Source organism: Pichia kudriavzevii, chromosome 2 (genome assembly GCF_003054445.1).
Source record: "Pichia kudriavzevii chromosome 2, complete sequence".
NCBI lineage: Eukaryota > Fungi > Ascomycota > Pichiomycetes > Pichiales > Pichiaceae > Pichia > Pichia kudriavzevii.
In genome coordinates, this window is record NC_042507.1 from 1899594 (window position 1) to 1921693 (window position 22100).

At 37.5% G+C, this 22100-nt stretch overlaps 12 protein-coding genes across 12 annotated transcripts; 6 read left to right on the forward strand and 6 right to left on the reverse strand.

Annotated features, from left to right (window-relative positions):
* Positions 1-323: 323 nt before the first annotated feature.
* C5L36_0B08920 (uncharacterized protein) lies at positions 324-3548 on the forward strand (the record flags this gene model as incomplete). The annotated part of the gene is made up of 1 exon (XM_029465268.1): positions 324-3548. The coding sequence occupies one exon, from the start codon at positions 324-326 to the stop codon at positions 3546-3548; it is 3225 nt and encodes a 1074-aa protein (XP_029321127.1).
* Positions 3549-3749: 201 nt separating this feature from the next.
* C5L36_0B08930 (uncharacterized protein) lies at positions 3750-4079 on the forward strand (the record flags this gene model as incomplete). Its single annotated transcript, XM_029465269.1, has 1 exon — positions 3750-4079. One exon carries the CDS (start codon positions 3750-3752, stop codon positions 4077-4079), a length of 330 nt encoding a protein of 109 aa, XP_029321128.1.
* Positions 4080-4320: 241 nt separating this feature from the next.
* On the forward strand, positions 4321-5151 carry C5L36_0B08940 (uncharacterized protein; the record flags this gene model as incomplete). Its single annotated transcript, XM_029465270.1, has 1 exon — positions 4321-5151. One exon carries the CDS (start codon positions 4321-4323, stop codon positions 5149-5151), a length of 831 nt encoding a protein of 276 aa, XP_029321129.1.
* A 79-nt stretch (positions 5152-5230) lies between these two features.
* On the reverse strand, positions 5231-6397 carry C5L36_0B08950 (uncharacterized protein; the record flags this gene model as incomplete). Its single annotated transcript, XM_029465271.1, has 1 exon — positions 5231-6397. One exon carries the CDS (start codon positions 6395-6397, stop codon positions 5231-5233), a length of 1167 nt encoding a protein of 388 aa, XP_029321130.1.
* Positions 6398-7167: 770 nt separating this feature from the next.
* Positions 7168-9192, forward strand: C5L36_0B08960 (uncharacterized protein; the record flags this gene model as incomplete). The annotated part of the gene is made up of 1 exon (XM_029465272.1): positions 7168-9192. One exon carries the CDS (start codon positions 7168-7170, stop codon positions 9190-9192), a length of 2025 nt encoding a protein of 674 aa, XP_029321131.1.
* A 48-nt stretch (positions 9193-9240) lies between these two features.
* Positions 9241-10788, reverse strand: C5L36_0B08970 (uncharacterized protein; the record flags this gene model as incomplete). Its single annotated transcript, XM_029465273.1, has 1 exon — positions 9241-10788. The coding sequence occupies one exon, from the start codon at positions 10786-10788 to the stop codon at positions 9241-9243; it is 1548 nt and encodes a 515-aa protein (XP_029321132.1).
* Positions 10789-11031: 243 nt separating this feature from the next.
* C5L36_0B08980 (uncharacterized protein) lies at positions 11032-11970 on the forward strand (the record flags this gene model as incomplete). Its single annotated transcript, XM_029465274.1, has 1 exon — positions 11032-11970. One exon carries the CDS (start codon positions 11032-11034, stop codon positions 11968-11970), a length of 939 nt encoding a protein of 312 aa, XP_029321133.1.
* Positions 11971-12155: 185 nt separating this feature from the next.
* Positions 12156-13796, reverse strand: C5L36_0B08990 (uncharacterized protein; the record flags this gene model as incomplete). The annotated part of the gene is made up of 1 exon (XM_029465275.1): positions 12156-13796. The coding sequence occupies one exon, from the start codon at positions 13794-13796 to the stop codon at positions 12156-12158; it is 1641 nt and encodes a 546-aa protein (XP_029321134.1).
* Positions 13797-16334: 2538 nt separating this feature from the next.
* C5L36_0B08995 (uncharacterized protein) lies at positions 16335-17802 on the reverse strand (the record flags this gene model as incomplete). Its single annotated transcript, XM_029465276.1, has 2 exons — positions 16335-17581; positions 17751-17802. The coding sequence occupies 2 exons, from the start codon at positions 17800-17802 to the stop codon at positions 16335-16337; spliced, it is 1299 nt and encodes a 432-aa protein (XP_029321135.1).
* Positions 17803-18158: 356 nt separating this feature from the next.
* Positions 18159-19907, reverse strand: C5L36_0B09000 (uncharacterized protein; the record flags this gene model as incomplete). Its single annotated transcript, XM_029465277.1, has 1 exon — positions 18159-19907. One exon carries the CDS (start codon positions 19905-19907, stop codon positions 18159-18161), a length of 1749 nt encoding a protein of 582 aa, XP_029321136.1.
* Positions 19908-20248: 341 nt separating this feature from the next.
* Positions 20249-20812, reverse strand: C5L36_0B09010 (uncharacterized protein; the record flags this gene model as incomplete). Its single annotated transcript, XM_029465278.1, has 1 exon — positions 20249-20812. The coding sequence occupies one exon, from the start codon at positions 20810-20812 to the stop codon at positions 20249-20251; it is 564 nt and encodes a 187-aa protein (XP_029321137.1).
* A 414-nt stretch (positions 20813-21226) lies between these two features.
* On the forward strand, positions 21227-21976 carry C5L36_0B09020 (uncharacterized protein; the record flags this gene model as incomplete). The annotated part of the gene is made up of 1 exon (XM_029465279.1): positions 21227-21976. The coding sequence occupies one exon, from the start codon at positions 21227-21229 to the stop codon at positions 21974-21976; it is 750 nt and encodes a 249-aa protein (XP_029321138.1).
* Positions 21977-22100: the final 124 nt, after the last annotated feature.

Consider the following 22100-nt stretch of genomic DNA (forward strand, 5'->3'; position numbering starts at 1 on the left):
CTTTAATTGCTCATGCCTTTATAAAAAATAATGCGATTCAACGATAGTGTAAAATCGGGGGAAGGGGAGGGGGGGATTGATGCAGCGAGCCGCGAATTTCCACCTGAATTTTACCTTCCCCGAAACAGAAGGTTGAAATCTAAACAATTGGTCCAACAAACTTTGTAACCGACACCAGACTAGAGAGAGAGGGAGTGGTGGAGAGTTCTTCTTTACCTTTTCATGGATTGCACATACTTACAGAATTATATCAGGGGTAATAATATAAATCTTCTTTTGCATTAACTGGATCTCGATTGCGTACAGTACATAATTCCTTCCTAATGGGTCCAGCGTTTCATAACCCACTCAAACCTCTTGCAGAGTCACCCTCGGAAACAAACTTGCAAGCCTCTCCTCGGAAGAAAAGCAACAAGCTAACAAAATTTTTTAAGAGACATGCAAAATCCAACTCTGATTCAGGGTCTGCATCTACCTTTACAGCGTCATTGTCTGACGAGAAGGGAATGAGAAAGTCGCAGTCTAGTAGGTTCTCTTATAAAAGGTCAATGGAGTCGTCAAATTCCACGTCGAGTAATAAAAGAATGATCAAATCACAATCTGTTCCAAATGGACTGTTATCCAATAGTAAAAACAACAGGGAGCTCACCATTCAAAGTGCAAATATAGACATATCTAAGGTGAAACTGCCCAATGTTCATTCCATCAAAAATGTGAGGTCAGAAGCAGAAGAATTGGAGGCTGCAAGAAGGAAACTTTTGGGGAATCGTCATATAAAATCACTGAGGCGTAAGCATAGACCCAATTATAATGATAATAGTAATATCAATGGTAATCGTGATGGTGTAGATGATTCAGATTCGGACATGCTTTCGGACCCAGAGTCTTCATTGCAACATAAACAAAGCATAAGTAAACTTCAGACTTCACAAAGAACAGATACACGTACTACAGCTGGAGAAAGTTCAATAACTGAGGGGGAACACGATAGTATCCGTCCAAAAACACAATTGGCTCTTATAAACCATGGCGCTAACCAATTGGCAAAGGCTCCGCATCTGTCTAATACAAATTTGCGCCTGCATAGCTCAACTCCAAACCCGTCAGATTCTTCAATTAATGGTGATGCAAACGGTGATAACAATCCTTCAAATGATTCAAAGGAGCATACTGGGATTTTTTCAAGCCTTTTAAATACTTTGAACTGGAAATCTTTTACAGATCTCACTGGTGTACACGATGAGAACCATAACGAGGCGGAAAACCATAACGACCTAATTTCTAAAAATAGTCATGTATCATTAGACGCAGAAAATGGCCGTCACAGTGAAGATAAAAGAGGCGACAGTCCATTGGACAAGGTTAGCTTTGTCCCAATTAAGCAACCCTTGATCAAAACCCTTGGACAGGGTAGTCTCACGCTCGATGCTTTCCCTAAAAATCAAACACAGTTGCTAAATCAGGATGATACTACACGGATTCTGGTGAATGGGCAGCCTGCTGATACACTGAATTACAAAAAGGCTTCTCCAACACGTCCAAGACTGGAGATCACTCGTGAAGACAGAGAGAGGAGAGTCAGAAATTCAATGTCGCCCTCAAGGAAGCAGCAGATGAGAGCTTCTTTGTCTTCAATGTTGTCATCAGATGAAGATGAAGGTGCGGTTGGGTCTATTCCAATGTCAGCCAGTATGAAGTTGAAAAAACGCTTAAAGCTGCCTCTGTCAAGTAAAAAGATTATGACAGATTCAGCCTTTTCTACAATGACGGATGAATACCCTGATGTATCTCCACGAAAAAGAATTTCGTTGATTGAAAAATTGGATGTTAGAATGCCAAGCGAAAAGAGGCAGGAGGCATTTCACAGTGCATTTCCCGGCTTACCCTCTGATGAGATCCTTATTGAAGATTTTACTTGTGCATACCGCAAAGACATTTTAATTCAGGGAAAATTGTATTTGACTGACCAGCATGTATGCTTTTACTCAAATATCTTGGGATTGGTTACCCGAATTATTATTCCACTAAACTCCATTTTGAAGATTCAGAAAAAGAAAACTGTCGGTATACCAAATGCCATCGAATTCAGCAATTTGCATGATAAATTTGTTTTCGCCTCTTTCTTATCGAGAGATCCTACTTTTGACTTAATTAACAAAGTTTGGAAACTAACTATTAATAACGAAGGTTATGATACCATCAGTATGGACTTTGATGATGACGATGAAGTTGAATCTATCGAATCATTATCTGGTGATTCTTCATACGTTGATGATACAGATTTTGGGGGTGACCATGCCCCAACTTATCCTGTTACAAGGAAATCAACATCAGGAAGCGGTGATGTCACAACAGCAGCACCTGAATCAAACGGTACGGGAACTGTTGTTGCAAATAACGATGATACAGATACCAGTATATCTGACCCGGAAAATATGGTAAAAGATGACGGAAATGATGAAAAAACCGCCAATGAGAACATATTCAATGGATTACCCTTTGAAGGACCTAAAGCACATCCGGAAACTTCTAATGGCTATACTCCAGAATCATCGGATGTTAAGATCATAGATGATGTCATCAACGCACCATTAGGGTTAGTCTATGGCCTATTATTTGGTGATGATGTTTCCTTTGTACAAAATTTGCTCAAAGTTCAAAAGAATTTTGATATCAGTGATATACCTAAGTTTTCAGGGAATAAAAGAAACTACAGCTATGTTAAGCCGCTAAATGCTCCTGTTGGGCCAAAGCAAACCCGATGTCTCGTGGAAGAAGATATTGAACATAAAGATTTTAACAAGTACTGTTTGGTCATTCAACTAACGGATTCTCCTGATGTTCCGTCTGGTAATAACTTTAAAGTCAAAACCAAAATATACCTAAGCTGGGCTGCAAATAATGCTACAAAAATATTTATTGTAACAAGTATTGTCTGGTCTGGTAAATCTTGGATTAAGGGTGCAATTGAGAAAGGTACCATCAGTGGCCAAAAGGAATCTTTGGGTCAACTGGTGACTGAATTAAAGAAAAAAATTTCAGCTGGTGGAACTGCTACCGCTGTTGGTAAATCTAAAAAAAGAGACAGAAAGAAGGAGAAAGAAGGGAATGCCGAAGAAACCTTAACTGAGACTTCAGTTGAGCCGGTTTCTCAGCCTGTTGTTGAAATGCCACCTGAACCAAAATCATACCTGGACATTATCAAGGAACAGATCGATCTAAAGTTTATTCTTATTTTTATCTTGTTTACAATCGTCCTGAGTGACAAGGTCAGAAAGCCATCCAAACCGGCAGGTGGGTATGAGCTCTACTCCAATGATAGGATGTTGATGAGTGAATCCAGTTTATGGGAATGGATCGAAGAGCGTGAACGTGTCACGGATCGTACATTGCATAGAAACAACGATGAACACCGTAAACAGTTCCGACAGTCTCTTGGAGGCAGAGCCAGGGACAAAATGTCAGATTTAGAGTTGAAGGCAACCATAGAAATGTTAGAGCAACAGTTGAGCTCATTGAAAGAGGAAGCTAATCATGATATTCTATAAACCATTACCGCTTTACTAGCTTAATTAAATTCGTGCTGCATATACTACTTTTATAAAAACACTCAGTAAACATTTAAGAATATACACTGTTAATTTTATCATTAGAGGCTCAAACTGCGAACATCTTTATACTCACACCAGGCTTCTCTGTGTTTCTTTCACCATACAGCACATCACACATAGATTTTCTCAGAACAGACAATGCCTGATAATGTTATACCTCGAGAAATGCTGGCCACATCGTCCAGCGTAGATCCTAACCTCAGGTTGGAGAAAAATATTCGTCGCCTTGAAGTGCAGCTCCAGAATTTAAAGGAGGAGCATGCAAAACTGGCACAGGAGCTTTCTGAGAAGACAGGCCAGCAGATAATCCCGGACTATGAGAAGGAAATGAAAAGACACATTCGTCAGTTGAAAAAATATAACGAGTTGAAGGATTTAAGTATGGGCTTGATCCAAATGATTGCAGATTCAAGACAGTTGACTTTACGTGAAATTATGAAAGAAATGGAAATCGAAGAGGACAAATAGGATAGTTGGTTCTACAAGCTTCATATAGTCAGTAGGTATACCGCCTTGGCTATGAAAATAGTTGGCATATTGTCACCAGCAGCATAATATGTTAAAATATGACTCTCTATTTCCAAAGTGTAAGCTTTTTTTTTTTTCACGTACATGAATTATTTATTGTGTAACTTTTTTTGTTCTCCTAACTTTAGAAATATTCCACCAGAAAGTCATTTAAGGGCTCAAAAGCACGCAAATATCCAATATGGGAAGAGCTAATAGAGAAATACTAACAGGGGGGAAACGATACAAAGAAAAGAAGCTCAAGAATAGAGTTGCAGAAGTTGTTTTCGATAAAGAAAATCGTAAAAATTACCTAACGGGGTTTCATAAACGTAAGTTGGAGAGAAAGAAGAAAGCACAAGAATATCTTGAAGAACAAGCAAAGAAGGACAGACTAGAAGAAAGAGCTAGGATTAGGGAAGAGAGAAAGGCGGTAGTTCAGCAAAAATTGGCAGAAATAGAGGCTGCAAAAGAACTAAATCCATTTTTAAATTCCGAGAGTGAAGGCTGTGACAGTGAAGAAGACAGTGACAATGTCGATGAAGAGGAGAACGATGCTGATGGAAACGGTAAAAAGGAGGATGGCGTTAAGTTTCAAGGGGAATGGGGTGGATTTGAAAAGGACGATCAAAATAACGATACTGAAGAAACTGAAAAAAAAAGTAAAAAATCTGATCATGCAAAGGGAATACTAAAGAAACAGATCTACGAAATCGATAACCAAGATGCTCCAGTTACAGGCACATCTGAAGTTACCATTGAAAGCTTAGAAAACCCAAACTCCATCACTGTTGATATTACCAAAAAAATGAATGTAGATCTTTCCAAGGCCGATGAGGTGTTGAATAGTTCCATTGCGAAAGCTAAAAAATATGCAAAATTGATGGGTCTTAGTGAAACACCTGTAGAAACTGAAAAGATTAAAAAGCCGAAAAAGAAAAAGTTCAGATACTTGTCAACGACAGAGAGAAAGGTTAATAATCTGAAAATCAAGCAAAAACAACAGAAAAGAAGAAACAAAGATAGAGAATAGAAAACATAATCTAAACTTTATAGATGTAAAAATAAACATTATTTATTGTTCTTCAACAGCTGAATGTATATGTATTCTGTTAGTCAAGATTCTGCATTTCAGTTATTTCTTTAGATGAAAGCATTTTGACATATTCTGTTTCGATTTTCAAGAAAACCCAAACCCACCTTCTAAAAATTTCCAAAATCTCCAGGATGAAATTACCAATCTCTGATGTGAATAAAAGAACAAAAAAATCTTTATATCCCCCATTATACTGACCAGAAACATAAATTAACTTATAAATCCACAAAAACCTCAACTGGAAATCTGCAATGATTGCAACTATGTATACTGTTTTGCTATAAACCATCTTACTTCTAAACATTTCAAGATGTGGCTGATTGGTTAAAAACTTAAGAAAAAAACCGAAGTTCCAGTCGTTGGTTACATCCCAGTAAAACGAATATGCTGAATTGATGAATGATGACAGATACCATAATGACTGTGTATGCATGATACCTGATTTGTATAAGATCATAGATATAGTAGGTAGAAATGCAGTTGAGTATTTGATAGCATTGTACAAATGTGATTTATTCATTCGTTTACTTTCCTTGTATTCCTGTAGACACTGTTTCAGTCTTAATACCGACGGAAAACTGGCCAAGATTGTATCCAAATTATAAATCTGTAAGTGAGACTTAGAAAGTTGTTTGTATAAGTCAGATCCATAAGGTAAAGTTTGAAGCCCTAGAAATAAAGCTGACATATAAATAAGAAAATCTACTAAAACTTTGTTGTAGGAGGTGAATGTATCTGTGAGAAGGATGTCGTTATTTCTTAAATTCACATCAATATTACCCTTTATTATGCGCCTTATAGTTTGAGATAACCTATTTGATTCTGCAGATGGTGTTTGGTTTAATAGAATCACAAAAACCGTAATAATGTTAATCAAGGGAAACCAATCCACCAAAAGCAAAGTATGACCGTTAAATGTTAAAGTGAAATACAGAAGGTATGAAAAAAAATTGACTAGGGTGATTGTAGTCAATCGTTTCCAACTCCTGTTCATCATTTTGACAAGGGTGGTTTCTTGTGGTGCAATTTTCAATACCATCAATACATCAATGTTTAATTTTCGGCATGTAAACAAGTTGACATGCCATAAAGCCACACCCGCATTGATCAGAAAGACAACACGGTAAGGAAGGGGAAGGCAAATGTCAAATGTGTTCAATTGGATAGCCTTCTCCGAGTCCATTTGTAATGATAGTCCAATCTAATTAAATGCACAAAAGTTTAGCTAATAGATAGTTATAGAAATAATAAATTCAAGCTCAACCTGAAAAAAAAAAATTCGGCATTTTTTTTTTTGAAGAGCAACTAACGGGTACACAAAATAAACTAGCCCGGCTGGTATCATTGAATTCGTTACATACACACATTCAATACAGTGGTTAAAATATCTAAAAGCTAGTCGATGTATAAGGCGAAATAAAAGCTACAATATGTTTACTAGGTGAAAAAACTGGAGAAAACCAGAAAAACTAAATCTCTACAATTTCAAACTGTTTTAAATAAGCGGCTATTCCATTCAGCAACCAGTAACAAAATATACGATCAGAATTTTCAGTGTTTGGCTAAGTGTCGAATCTGTCATTATATTTCCGCTTGGGGCGACAGTTGGTCATCACTGTATATCTCATTGTCGGAAACAGAATAGAAAACCGGATGAAGAAGCGACACCCAACCCCACATTAGAAAATGAAACACTGAACATGAAGTCCACCAGGACCTTTTGTGGGTGCCGCTTCTCATATGAAATAAAAGTTCCAAAAGGAAAAGGCCAAAATGAACTAGAAACGGGGGGACTTGCACCTTTTTATATGCCTGCAATTTTTTCACATAAATTTTCAAACATGAATTTGGAATGCATTAATTGTGAGGGTTTCTCTATCAGGAAAGTATCAATATACCAAGTTTATTTTATCGTGAAGGGAGTTTGACAAGCAGACCAGCGGGATATGCAATATGCCCCTGTTAAAGCAAAGGAACGAATCTAAGTTTACGTATAAGAATTTGCTTGACCTGAATGATCCAACCAAAAGTTATAAAAGCCCACTCTCGGTTATTGGACATGTTGATCTTAACGCGTTTTTTGCCCAGTGTGAACAGTTAAGGTTAGGGCTTTCAGATGACGATCCTGTAGTTTGTGTGCAATGGACCACCATTATTGCGGTTTCTTATGCAGCAAGGGAGTATGGAATCTCACGATCAGACAAATTGGAGCAAGCAAAGCTAAAGTGTCCGAATATTATTGCCGCACACACTGCTGTTTTTAAAAAGGGAGAGCCATTTTGGAGATACCTGGATCACCATCCCTCTCCTATAGATCATAAGGTCTCTCTTGACCCATATCGTAGAGAAGGCAAAAAAGTTTTGCGGGTTTTCCAAGAAGAATGCGATTTGGTTGAAAAGGCCAGTGTTGATGAAAGTTTTATGGATTTTGGTAGGCTAGTTTTCCAAAAGATAATCAAATATTATCCCGATATTTTTAGATCCATGCAAAGCAGTTCTGAGAGGCTACCCCCTCTAAAAGAGTTACCCACTGGTTTGGAATACAAAGGCTATATTATTAGTAAAAAGATTGAAGAGGAAAATGGACACGGTGAGGTGGATGAAGAACATCAGTACGTGGTTGAAGATTGGGATGATCTCGTGATGTTGCTTGGCTCAAGCATATGTTATGAATTGAGGAAAAAAGTCGAAGACCGTCTTGGCTATAAAACTTCTGGTGGTGTTGGGAGGGTTAAGACAATAGCCAAACTTGCAAGTGGATTCAAAAAGCCTAATCAGCAAACGATTGTTAGAAATGATGCTATTCCTCAATTCTTAAAATTCTTCAAATTATCTGATTTCTGGTCCTTTGGTGGGAAAACGGGTAAGTATGTCCTTGACAGGCTTGATACGGAGTCTATTGATTATATCAGAAATGTGTATGACTCACCAGCTAAATTATCCAAAATATTAGAAAGTAACAAGGATTTAGCTTCTCGAGTTTACAAAATTGTTAGGGGTGAGCTGGCGGACAAGGTGGAAAATAAAGAAGTCATCAAGTCTATGATGTCTAACAAAAACTTTGTGGGAAATAATGTCAGGAATACTAATGATCTATTATCGTGGGTACGAGTTTTTGTGGGAGAACTTATTCTCAGAAATAAAGATTTAGATGAAGAAGTGGGGGCAACACTTCGACCTACGAAAATGACGATATCAGCTTTAAACAGTAGGGGTGTACGACATTCAAAACAATTAACAATGAATCAACTTCCTAAAGATTTTGAGGAGCTGACAAAGGTTTACGAGAAGTTATCAAAAGAGTTAGTAAGTATGCTGGAAGAGACTTGGAGCTTGTTATCTCCTGGTATAAAAATGTACCCTTTGAGCAATTGTTTTTTTGGTGTGTCTTTATTCAAAGATATAAACTCGGTAAATACATTAGACGATTTAATGGTCACTGTAAAGAAAAGAAAACTTGATCCAGGAGTTGCTAACAAAAGCAGTAGCCACTGTGATCACAGAATAGAGCAATGCCAAACCACAAGCGCTACAATTGATACTCTGATTGCAAGAAGGAGGGATGACTCCCCATTCAATCTTGAGAATAAGGGGCTACCTTCAGGGAGAATAAGCAATACTTTATCGAAACAAATGAAGGAGGAAAAGAGTATTATTGATCTTTTCTCAAAACTGAAAGATGATAAATCGTGCAACAACACCTCTAATGTTGAGCCTGGGGTGGGGTCATCGATGGATTATCAGGATACACAAAATAGTAATCAAAGAGATTGTTCAGAGTGTGGGGAAGTAATAGAAGCCTCCGATTGGCAAGAACACACAGACTATCATGTTGCCCTTGAGCTTAGTCTGAAGCTTAATAAAGATCAAGAAGAGAGTTATGGTGAGAAGCTGTTAAAGAAAAGGGGTACCCGAACCCAAGTTGGAAAGAAGTCGTTTAAGAAATTTGATAAATCACAAATGAAATTACCATTCTGAAAATTTTACACTTATACAATTTTATGCTATTCATATTAAAATAAATAATCACATGTAAGTTACATGCGTATTCTCCAGATTCCGTGATGTGGAAACAGAATAAAGCTCATCGACAAAATTAGCTAAAAATGTTCCTGGTCCCTTACTTTTAAGACCTGCACGATAAGCGGCTTCTTTGTAAGTTGATACGGCCATAACTGTTGCTGCAAAGGTGTCAATATATGGTACACAAGCAACATGTCTAGCAATTACACCGCCCAATGCACAACCAGAGGCAGTAATGTTTGCCATCAATGGATCACCACCGTCAACATAGCAATACTCGATCTTCTCCTTTGGCAGAATACCGTTAATAACAATATCCGTTTTACCTGTAATTACAAGAACGCACTTGAGATCAATTGCAACTTTAGAGAATTTATCAACTGCTGATCTGATATCTAAATCTAAAGTCGAATCGACCCCTCTCATGTTTTCGCCATTAATACCTGCCAATGTTGCGATTTCACCCAAATTACCTTTAATTACTGTAAAATGACCGAAGCTGAGTAAACTTCTCATCAATTCACGTCTCATCTCTGTTGCCCCGCATCCAACCGGATCAAAAATCACTGGCCTCATATTTGCATTATAAGCCTTTAAAGCGTTCTGATAAATGGTGAGAGATTCGAGTTTGGGAGTTCCAGTGTTTAGCACTAGGCAAATGTTTGGAATCTTAGTAAAGTCGTCAAATTCATTCAAATTTTCGGACATTATGGGAGAGCCACCAACTGCAATACAAGTATTGGCTGAGAATTGCTGTGCTACAGAGTTCGTAATGAAGTGGACAACTGATGAATCAGAGTTGTTTACTTTCTTTGTTACATGTTCATTAGAACGCTGAAACCCTACCAATATGCTATCCAAAGTTTCAAGAGTTTCTCTACCAGCATCATGCTGCGCCATAATACATGAAACAACGGCAACACCATCCGTAGTTTTATTCCCAAATTGGCTTTCTCTCAAGGCCCATGTAATATTATATTTGTTTAAACCTCCGATAATAACACTCTTCAAACTGGGTCTGTTTTCACTGATCAGTTGTAGAATACGTTTAACACCATTTGGACCCTGTTGAGGTTTATTAACCTTTTTCGTTTTTGTTGAATAGACCGCACCAATTCCAATATAATCAACATCTGCACCGCTCTTTAACAATTCCCACATTTCTTCCTCGTTTCTTATAGAGAGCCCAATAATCTTTTGTGGACCAATCATTTTCCTAACCAAGGCAGGATCCATATCATCTTGACCAACATGTACCCCTTCGGCATCAACTGCTAAGGCAACATCTACTCTGTCATTAATTATCAAAGGAACATTGTATCGCTCACATAATTCATGAATCTTTCTAGCCCTGGCTATAAAGGCACCTGTATCCAATTCTTTTTCCCGCAATTGAACCAAAGTAACACCATTTTGTAGTGACTTCTCAACTTGTCCATATATATCCAGACCGCTTGGAATCAATTCATTATTAGTCACTAAATATAATGTGTAATCCGTATCCTCCTTATTGAAAGTCATTCTTTTGTTTCTGGGATGCAACAGGTCCATTAAAAAAAGGAGTATAAGTGTATGACAACTCAACGTCAGAACAATTATGTTTGAAATATTTCGGACAATATTTTCCCGGAAATTTGTCTTATTGTTTCGAACCGCTTTAATTCCGCCCCGGGGTTTTGACTCGCCATTCTTTCACATGACTATAAGAGGTCCAAGCTCAAAACTGGGTGTATTTAAGTCACTTCTTTAGCTAAATAGTAATCACCGAGTCTGGGGAGTTGATATATATATACAATGGCTTATAAGGTGGTAGACATTGACATTTACGGCTCTTTCAATGTTTTACGTGAAACACCTGCGGTGGATAATGCGTGTAAACTGAAAACGGTGATGTCCGTTGCAGGGTCTGACTCTTCAGGAGGTGCAGGAATTGAGGCAGATTTAAAGACCATTACCGCACATGGATGTTATGGTTTAACTGCAATCACATGCCTAACAGCGCAAAATACTATCGGGGTCAAAAATGCCATAAAAACGACACCCCAGTTAATTGAAGATATCTTGGATTCCAACTTTACTGATATTCCGATCAATGCGATTAAAACAGGTTTGTTAACTGAACATGCGATTCCTGCATTGAGGAAATCAATGGAAAAGTACTCTTACAAAGGACATCTGGTTGTCGACCCTGTTATGGTCAGCACATCAGGTTATGATTTTATCGATAATACCGTACTAAAAATGATCATTGATAGTTTGTCGCCATTCATAACAATCATTACGCCCAATATGATTGAAGCAAAGTGTTTAGTAAATACATTACTTCAAGAGCAGAAATATGATGAAAACAGTATTTTAGACTTGGATGACGTTTTTGGGATGTGTCAATTGATACATGAAAACACTGGTATTAGCAATATCTTAATCAAAGGTGGACATCAGCAGTGGGGTGATTCAAAGTTGACGGATATTTTATTTATTTCTGAAGAAAAAACGTTTTATAAATTCAACTCAAAGATGATTGATTCTAGACACACGCATGGCACTGGCTGCACTCTATCTTCAGCTATTGCCTCTAACTTAGCCAAGGATTTGACACTAGTCAACGCAGTTGGAAACGGTATTGTCTATGTTCAAAATGGTATTAAATGTGCACCAAGGTTAGGAAACGGTAATGGTCCGTTGAATCATATTCAAACCATCAATTACGTCGACTATGTTTATAATCAATAAATAGATTTCTCAATAAAAGCATAGCTAAGCGATAAATTGTATTGTTCAATTTTGAAGTCGTATCTATTGCAAATTCTAGTTAATCATTCGTAAACAAAAAAATAATATTGTTCTAGTCATTACATAAAATTAAATTCATAAAGGATATATAGATTGGTCATTTGTTTAGTAAAGTTTCATTTATTTTAAACATGGTTGGACATCTGTAATTCTTTCTCTTCGGCTTCTTCTGCCGCAACTGCTTCTGCAGATTCCTTGGAAAAATTCTTCATAAATGCTAAACCTGGAGTGTAGTTTCTGTACAGCTCATCAACATCTTCTAATGAAAGACCTTTGGTTTCAGGAACAAATGCAAAGACAAAGACCAAGGAGAAGACAACACAACCAAAGAAAACATAACCGTAAGCAAAATGGATTGCACCTGTAATAAATGGAGTGAAAAAACCAATTAAGAAACCCCAGATCCAGTTAGCACCTGTTGCAATAGCCATACCCTTAGATCTAATTCTCAAAGGATAAGTCTCAGACACAACAACGAAAACACATGGACCCCACGTAATAGCGAAGAAGAAAATAAACAAACAAACCAAGAAAATCATGGCATTACCGACTGGCTTTCTAGCTTCAGAGCCATAGCCATCAACGTATAAATCTTTGACACCAATGGATGCAAAAATAACCAAGGTAACAAGCATACCGGTAGAACCACCCATTAAAGTCTTTCTTCTACCAAATCTATCAACAACAGCTAAGGAAAGAAAAGTGGAAGCAAAATTAATGATACCGAAAACAATAGAAGTCTCAAATGAATCATCCAAACCAACCGCCTTGAAAATGGTGTTACCGTAGTAGAAAAAGTAATTGTTACCTGTTAATTGTTGCAGAGATTGTAAGACAATACCAACGACCAATCTGTAAAAAAGTTTTGGCTTACCGGTAAAAAGTTCACCCCAAGTCGCAGTACCTGCAGCCTTCTCAATTTCAATAGCTTCAGATAAAATATTAACTTCATTAATAACAAATGCAGAATTAACATCTTGTTTGTTAGTCTTGGAAATAGCTTGTTTTGCTTCGTCAATTCTATCGTGCTCAATCAAAAATCTTGGAGATTCTGGTGTAAAGACCATACCTAGTATCATAAATAATGCCCACGCAAATGACAGACCTAGAGGAATTCTCCATTGTCTAGAATCACCATAATTATGGTAAGTACCATAAGTTGTACAGTAACCTAAGAAAATACCACCGGTAATCATTAATTGATAACAGGAAACCAATGCACCTCTAATAGCCTTTGGAGAAGTTTCAGAGATAAACATAGGTGCGAGAACAGAAATCGAACCAACGGCAATACCAGCAATAATTCTACCAATAAAATATTGAACCCAAGATTTGACGGCTGCAATTTGAATAATGATACCAACCATATAAACAACCATGGTCATCATTAAACCTTTCTTTCTACCGTACATATCACCGGTTTTACCTAGGGTAACACCACCGATAGCGCAACCAATATTAAAGATAGAAAGCATTAAACCAGTCCTTGATTTGGATAAATATTTTTCACCTTCAGAATTAATTTGACCATATCTATGGACGAAATCGGGCATGTTGACAAAACCAGAAATAGTACCAGTATCCCAACCAAAGACGAAACCACCAAAGGCAATCATGATACATGCAAAGGCTGCAAATAGGTATGTTGTTTTAGAAGCTTTTGGAACTAACTCGGCATTGTTGCTCTCCTCAAAATTGTCATTGCTTGGGGAGTTCTCATCATGATGAGATGCATTAATTTTTTCAGCAGATGATATAGAAGACATCTCTTGAATGTGCTATGCTATATATTATAAGTGATTTTTTTAAAGTGTTTGGATGCTGAAAGAAGATAAAAATTAAAATCAAAAGAGAAGCTAAGACAGAATGTGAAAAAAGTGGAGAAAGTTGGGGGATTTGTGGGGACTTAAATACATTTTTCAACAAGAAGGAGAAGCATGTCCACACCATTTTTCCGCATCTGCAAGCAAATGGAAAAACTCCACGTACAGTCTTGGAAAAAGAAACGCGCAAGTTTACCCGGACCACCAAGTTAATCCGGCACACCACTTTTCTATTTTTTTTCCAACGGGAGAACGGAAACTCACCGCCACTGGTGCGGGTTATAACAAGAATAGGCAAATCTTCCCCCCCCCCTTTTCACTGAACAGAATAGTCATATTCGGATCCCGAGCCTCCACACAATTGTATGCCTCGCTTCTTCCGATACATCCTGAGGAGCTAATATCTCGATTCTTAATGCGGGGGGGGGGAGAGGAAAAATAGGGAGGGACAAGCCAGAAGGCGTTCCTCGCGTTTCCACTCCAGCCATGCTCCTACCGATAACGTTTACCTTGACACCTCTCTCAGGCACTGCTACTACATCAAAACCACAATTTACTCGTTAAGTATACACAATTGACTGTAACCGAGAATAGTAAACTAGGTCCTTAAAAAAATTCTATTTGCACTTAGTGTGTTAGCGGTCCGTTCGCACATCATATCATTCCGGAAAAAAGGAAAATGGTCGGATAATTAACAGCATAAAGGATAGCATTCTTCCGGGGATGGTGGGGTTTCCACAGCTATTCCCTGGTGCGGAAACTTATTTTTCCGTGTTTTTCCTTTTTTTTTCATTTCCTTTCATCTGATTTAGAGCACGGAATTTAAGAACAATGGGTTGACTGAAAAGGAAAATTATCTTGCAGGAATTGGCCAGCTTGGGATTTACCCCAGCTTCTCCCCCCCCCCCCATAATGCTGTAATGGCTTTCCCCTAGACTTTCTCTATTGGTCACCTGTTATTGGCCGTTTGCAGGTAAATAGCGTTACATTGGCTCATATACACATCATGTATCTCTCTTTTGGATATTTTGAGCTCCTTTTTATCCGTACTTTCCGTTCCCTACATTAAGAATCCTTACAGGGTCCGGAAAAACTATGGTACAACTTTGTTTGGATTGAATGAAACTTGGTTATGTATGATTCTATGTTTTTTCCGGTATTACTTAATTATATCGTTACTTTAATGTTTACATGCGCGCTTGTCTTTAGATTACACAATTATGAGCACATCAATTACTTTTTTTCTAGGGAGGGGGAGAAAATTGTCGCCTGATTAAGCAACCCCTGTATCGAAATAAAATAATGTGAAACCCAGCTATAGGGTATGCCATTAGCTACACAATCCAACTTACAAAGCATGGAAAAATACTTTTTCAATGTTTTTTTTCTTGCCTAACATCACATTAGGAAGTGAAGAAAGGCCCAAGTTTTATATGAGCCCCAAAACCAACAAAAGCTACAATTGATACCCACTGTACTTTGAATTCCCCCTTCCCCCTCCTTTTCTTCTTTCTCCAACCATCGGATTCACACGGAACAATTAATGGAATATTTCAAAGAGAATGTTAAGGTTTTAAATCATGTTGAAGGTGTTATTCCGTGTTCGGAATTTCTTTTTGAAATGGTGTAGAAAAATTTCCGTGACTGCACTTGCAATTTTTCCGTGATCCATATCCATTCCTGTGCCCCATTACACGTTTTTTTCTTGTAAAACTATGAATATGTAGGCTGTAAAGCATCTTGATATTATACGTAGTGTTACTTCAATGCTGCCACGACTTTAAGATTGCAAGATTTGTTTGGACTCTGCTTCACTAATCTATTTCCGACTCTCACCTAAAAAAAAATGAGTGTGGGCAAAATAAAAATTATATACAACGAAAGTTTATTTTGATGTCATTGTGTCTGATAGTAGCTTTGGCAAGAAATGTATTGGCGCTTTTTAAACACAAATAAAAACTAAAAAAAGTCCTTGGATTAAACCAAAGTGTTTCAAAATGTAGATATAAGGGAAAGTTTTTACTTATTATGTTTCTATATGAGACTTTAGACGATTATGTTATGAAGTAGCACTTCTTTTTATTTACATTCAAACAATCTTATTATTTAATACAAACTCAACACTCTACAGTTCAATAACAGCTATTACATTATTAACTAATAGTAGCTATCATTTCAATTTTAGAAATACACGAAGGTAGGACACCACCATCTTTAATTTATTCTTGGGGTTCCAAATAACTAAATTAAGCCAATCTTCAGGAATAAAATCAAGTAAGTTGTGGCAAAACAACAAAAATTAATGTTGTAAACTTTTGCTCGCTCCTAAAACATTATCTGAGTATTTGATGTTATAAGCATGGCAAAAATAATTGGAAGGATTCAGAAATCCTTACTATAAACAAGTTATACCAATAAAATTAAATAAAAATATAAATATAAATCATAGTCTTGAATATAATCGGAAAAATATTGATAGGTTTACTCTTCGTAAACTCTGGTGATCATACCAGTTCCAACAGTCTTACCGGATTCTCTCAAGTTGAATCTTTGACCAACCTCTAAGACGACTGGGTACAATAATTCAACAAGCATTTCGGTGTTGTCACCTGGTGCAACTTGCTTGGAGTGATCTTCTTCAGTGTCTGGGAACTTCAAAGTAACGTTAACATTGGTAGTTCTGATGTACATTTGTGGTCTGTAGTTTTCAGAGAATGGTGTATGTCTACCACCTTCTTCCTTGGTTAAGATATAAAGGGAAGCCAAGAACTTCTTGTATGCCTTAACGGAATCTGGCTTTGCTAAAATTTGACCTCTCTTGATTTGGTCTCTCTTGACACCTCTTAATAAAATACCTGGAGTATCACCTGCTTGCGCTTGGTCTAATTCCTTGTGATACATTTCAATACCTGTGACAGTAGTTTTAATAGAACCATCCTTACCACCAACAATTTCAACTTCTTCACCCTTCTTCAAAGTACCTCTTTCGACAGTACCAGAAACGACAGTACCTCTACCAGAGATTGAGAAAACTTCATCAATAGGTAACAAAAATGGTTTTTCTAAATCTCTCTCTGGGGTTGGAATCCATGTGTCAACAGCTTCCATTAACTTTAAAATAGATTCCTTACCAACTTCAGGTCTCTTGTCTTCTAAAGCCATCAATGCAGAACCCATAATAACTGGAGTGTTATCACCATCAAAACCATATTCAGACAATAGTTCTCTCATTTCCATTTCAACTAATTCCAACATTTCTGGGTCATCAATGGTGTCACATTTATTAACAAAGACAACTAAATGTTGAACACCAACTTGTCTTGCTAATAATAAATGTTCCTTAGTTTGTGGCATTTGACCATCAGTAGCAGCAACAACAATAATAGCACCATCCATTTGTGCAGCACCAGTAATCATATTCTTAATATAATCTTGATGGCCAGGACAATCGACATGAGAATAATGTCTGTTTGGGGTTTCATACTCAACGTGAGCAGTAGAGATAGTAATACCTCTTGCTCTTTCTTCAGGAGCCTTGTCAATAGATGCATAATCTAAGAAATCAGCACCACCTTGATCAGCTAAGACCTTGGTGATTGCAGCAGTCAAGGTAGTCTTACCATGATCGACGTGACCAATAGTACCAATGTTGACATGTGGTTTGGATCTGTCGAAAGCAGAAGCAAATCTAACCGAAGTTCTTGGTGCAATTCTTGGAACAGCAGCAACTAGATAAAAAAATAAGGGAAACAATCCGTAGTTAGTAACTCTGATCAGATGAAAAGCGTTTCATTTCTTTCTACACAAAGGTGTCAAAACTGGGAGTTTGATAGGAGGGCGGGTGGGCCCATGGTTCTCAAACACCAAGCTACCCTTTGCCTCTGTTCAAATACATACCAGAAAGTCTGTTGAATGCTCTCAAAGTGTTAGCAAATACACGAGACGCCATTTAGTTCTGAGATGCTTCAAGAGAAAAGATCAGAAGAGGTGACTTGAGTACATCCTTCAGGCATACATGATCCAATTTTACTTCCCACCTTCTGGTAAGTTTTTCAAACACATTTTTTCTCATTAATTTAGCAACACAAATGCCACGTACGCATTTGGTCATGCCACATGTGCATTGAAATTTCTTTTTCTGGGCGGTGTACAGGTGCAAAAAAGCCACTTCAGGTGTCCGTCGATCGACCCCAACTTTCAGAAGTGGATATGTGCATCAGCTATATTAACTAAGGTTAGACAGCTACAGATGTATGTAAACTTATAAAATTGAATGAATCAGGCAACAGGCTCACCTATATTGACCTAGTCTCCACCCGAATTAATGAATTCGACATGTTCCTTTAGTTTGGCATTGTCCTTCTTAATGAATTCTTTTAGTGAGTTATTGAGTGGTTCAAATTCGCCCTGAGCGAAAACATCTTCTTCGACATAGGTCAGCACCAAGCCATCACTAAATCCATCTTGTACGTACTCGTTGATTATCTCCAAAATCTCTTCAAACGTAATATCAAATACTTTGTACATTTTGCATGTTTCATCATCTATTACAATAGCTTTCCAGCCACCTGTTTTCCGACTGCGCAAAAAGAATTGAGTTGAGCTCACTATGACACCAGTTAGAATATGCGCCTCAAAGGTATCTTTTCTCTCTTGAGACACTTTATCAAGTGAGAATTGATTATCTCTCAATTCCACTAGTTTGGCATTGAGAGCCCGAAATTCACTTTCTATTTCCTTCAAAGATTTCTTGATGTTATCCGCAATTATTTCAATGTTTTGGGCTGCTCCTAGATACTTATCTTTAACTGGAAACTCAACTTCTCCATCCATAAGGCTAGATTCTTCTATTCCAATCCTAGTGGATTCGGTTGAAAGATGGCGCCTTGCATCGTCTAAAAATTTCCGAACACTTTTACCTGAAAACGCACTCATCTTAAACTGCTTTTGAGTCAACTCTCTCTGCCTTGCTTTAATTTGGCGAATTTCATCATCGTAGCTGGTTAAAATATCTTTGTTTTCCAAGGTGTACATCTGCAAATATAATTTCTCCTCTATATTCATACCTGATGATGGGATATTCATACCTGGTTCAAATACAACGTTGACAATGTCGGGTAAAGTTTTGAAGTAAATTCTTCTAGTGACTTCTCCGTAATGTTCTCTTTCTCTTTCCACTAACCGATTTCCGATTGTATCATGAACATTAGATGTTATATTTTCTTGTACAATAGGAATTGCAAAGATTTGATGTTCCTGATCGATATCATCATCGGGCACACATACCATACGAAACATACTATCAAATGTAGCTTGATAATCACCATTAATAGAGCCTAAGAATGAGGAAACTTGGTTGAGAGAAAATGCTAGGAACTCATTGATGGTTTCGATTTCCTTATCATTTAATTTATTTATGGAGTGAATTAGGTTGTATAGAGAAGCAAAAGCCCTATTAGAATCATCTCTCAAAAATGCTACCAGCCTCTCTATTTCCTGTATCAGTGGCAAGTCAATTGAGCATTGTTCCCTATTCCACCAGTTCGGTTTATAAGGAAACTTGAGGTATTCATGCTTTAACATCAAATTACTAAATTTTGGAACTTGTGAAAAGATCATCAATAGAGGAGAGAGGTACGATTCTAGTATACTTGCCCTTAACGGTAAAATAACACCCATTTCACCATCTCTCCGAATCATTTTGTCTATGTTCGTATAGACATCTTCCATTGTTAGCTCTTCCTCATCAGAAGTATCAGAATCTGAAGTTGAATTTGTTTCCACTTGAGTGAGTGATCCTGCAATTTTGTCTCTGATGTCCTGATCAATACTAATCTGTTTATCCATATTCATGTAACTAGATGCACCCACGCTGGTATTGTTGTTATAGGACGGCGGTGGAGCGTCTCCATCCAATGGAATATTGCCTCTTAATGGCAGTTCTGGTGGCGTTTGTCTTGTTAAATGAGCCAGAGGTGCATTAATAGCATCTTGTGAGTCCACCTCAATTTTCTCATCCACATCACTACCTATCTTGTCATCACTATCGTACATATTGGTCCGTCGTATTTTCAAGTATGCGAATCAATGCTTGAGAGCATTTAGTAGTAGCCTGTTTTAATTGCATACAATAAAATTTACTTGACATATACCAAGATGTAACCATTTGTGTGCGAAATTGTAGAAAAAAAAAAGAATAAGCCCCAAACCTACGGTAGTACAACAACCACATCAGGAAATAGTGCTACTGAACACATGCCTAACTCCTTTATTTAATGTACACAAATAATAAAAAGCCAAAAGGTATTCCTTTGGTATGAAGAAGAAGAAGAAGAAGAAGAAGAAGAAGCAAAAGAAAGAATTCATCTTGAGAAGAGACGCCTAGTAGAGGCAAATTAGAAAACATCGGGTAATCTCTCAATGACATATGAATGTGCTCCGACGCTCATGATTGGAATTCCAGGTACCTTTCTGATTCTTCTCTTCAAGTCTGCATCGTTGGTGGCAACAATATAACATTTGTTTTGGATAACTCTACTTACAAGACAATCATCTGCATATGTGCCTTTATGTGAGCATTTTAACCTTTGAATTCTTGGATCTTTGGCTAAAGTAAGGGCAATTCTATATCTGTGTCCTAACTTTTCTAGTTCTGCCAAAACACAGTCAGTGACCATGGGGATACATTTTGCCAATAGACAATCCATCATCCCCCTAACAATATCGATTTTCTTTTGAATACTGAAATTGAAGAAATTCGTGTCAATGATGATCTGGTATGGCGGCTTGATTGACTGGTTGAATTGGAAGAACATGGCAGATGATACCTGAGGTACTGATTTGATTAACTCTATATCTTCCTCCTTTTTGTTTTGGTTGAGGTTCTTCTTTATTCTATCATCGTCCTTTTTCACCATCCTCTTGACAGACACCTTTCTTGTCTTTCTAGCCTTACCCATCTTGTTCTATGAAACGTTCCTCGTTGCTTGTCAAATAGAGAAGATCACAAACGTTTAGGACGAAAAATTGGTAAAAGGTTATTGAAATTTTAACCATAGAAAAAAAAAAAGGAGAAAAAAAAAAGTTAGCATCGCATGCGCCGCTTTGAGAATATTGAAGTAAAGCGCAACTAAAGATAAACAACATAAGGGAAAGAAAAGAAACCAAATGTGGCGCATGCAAGGTATGAAATTCTCTCTTTTTGTGTATGTCCCCTATGCTGAGCCTTTGTGATGTAATGGGAGCATTCTAAATGTAGGATATTTTTGTTCTGCAAATCCAGAGAGCTAGAGCACCCAAAACTTTCCTACATTAAAAATAACGAGCTAGTTTGAGCAGGCGTCTTTAGGGGGGAACTCATCAGTGAATATTCTATGGTGCAATCAATCAAAAGTAATGACACCGATTTGAGGAACCAGAATGTGACTTTTAATCAGATCCAAACAACAAATGGATTGTCCTTTGAGATTTATTCTGACAGAAACAGCCAACGCACCTTGACTTTTGAAAGAAATACAGGGATAAAACATATGGCTTTAAGAAATTTAGATTTAAAAAATAGAAAGAGTGGTGCCTTTAATTGTAGAGTTGTCAGCGACACTGTTTTGTTTAAACGGAGTGTTTCAAGTGACAATGAGAAATACAATACGAGTATAAGAACACAAGGGAAAGAGATGACAGCCAAAAAAGTAAGTGCGTTGAATAAACTAGAGGACTTTAAACAGTTGCCTATTGCACGACCAACATGTTTACATTCAAATCTTCGTCCCCCACTAGCCATTATCTCAACTACGCTTCCGTCTGTATGTGTTAAAAATCCAACTACGGCAAATCTATTAATTCTCCCAAATACCCAAGAAGTTCTGGAAGCTAATAAAGAGAATATTGAGCCCACTACAGATTTTGCTATTAATTCGGAAAAAAAGGTCTTCTCCTGTGAAGGTGAAGATCAAACAATGCTTTTTGCACCATCTCATTATTGGAACCTTATTTTCTCCTTTGGGAAAGCTCCAGGACAGACCTCTAATCCTCCAGTATTGCCTCTCGAACTCTTCCACATGCTCCTCTATGATTACGAACACCTCTGGGAACACATTGACTCTCTTCCCATCTCCTTCACCTAATGAACGGTCACGTGACTTTGGGAAAAAGGGGTCAAACACGATTCCCACTTTTTTTTTTCACCTCTCGCTATGAAGAATCTTTATTGTGCTTAACGAGCTCTACGTAGACACTACATGGCTTTTC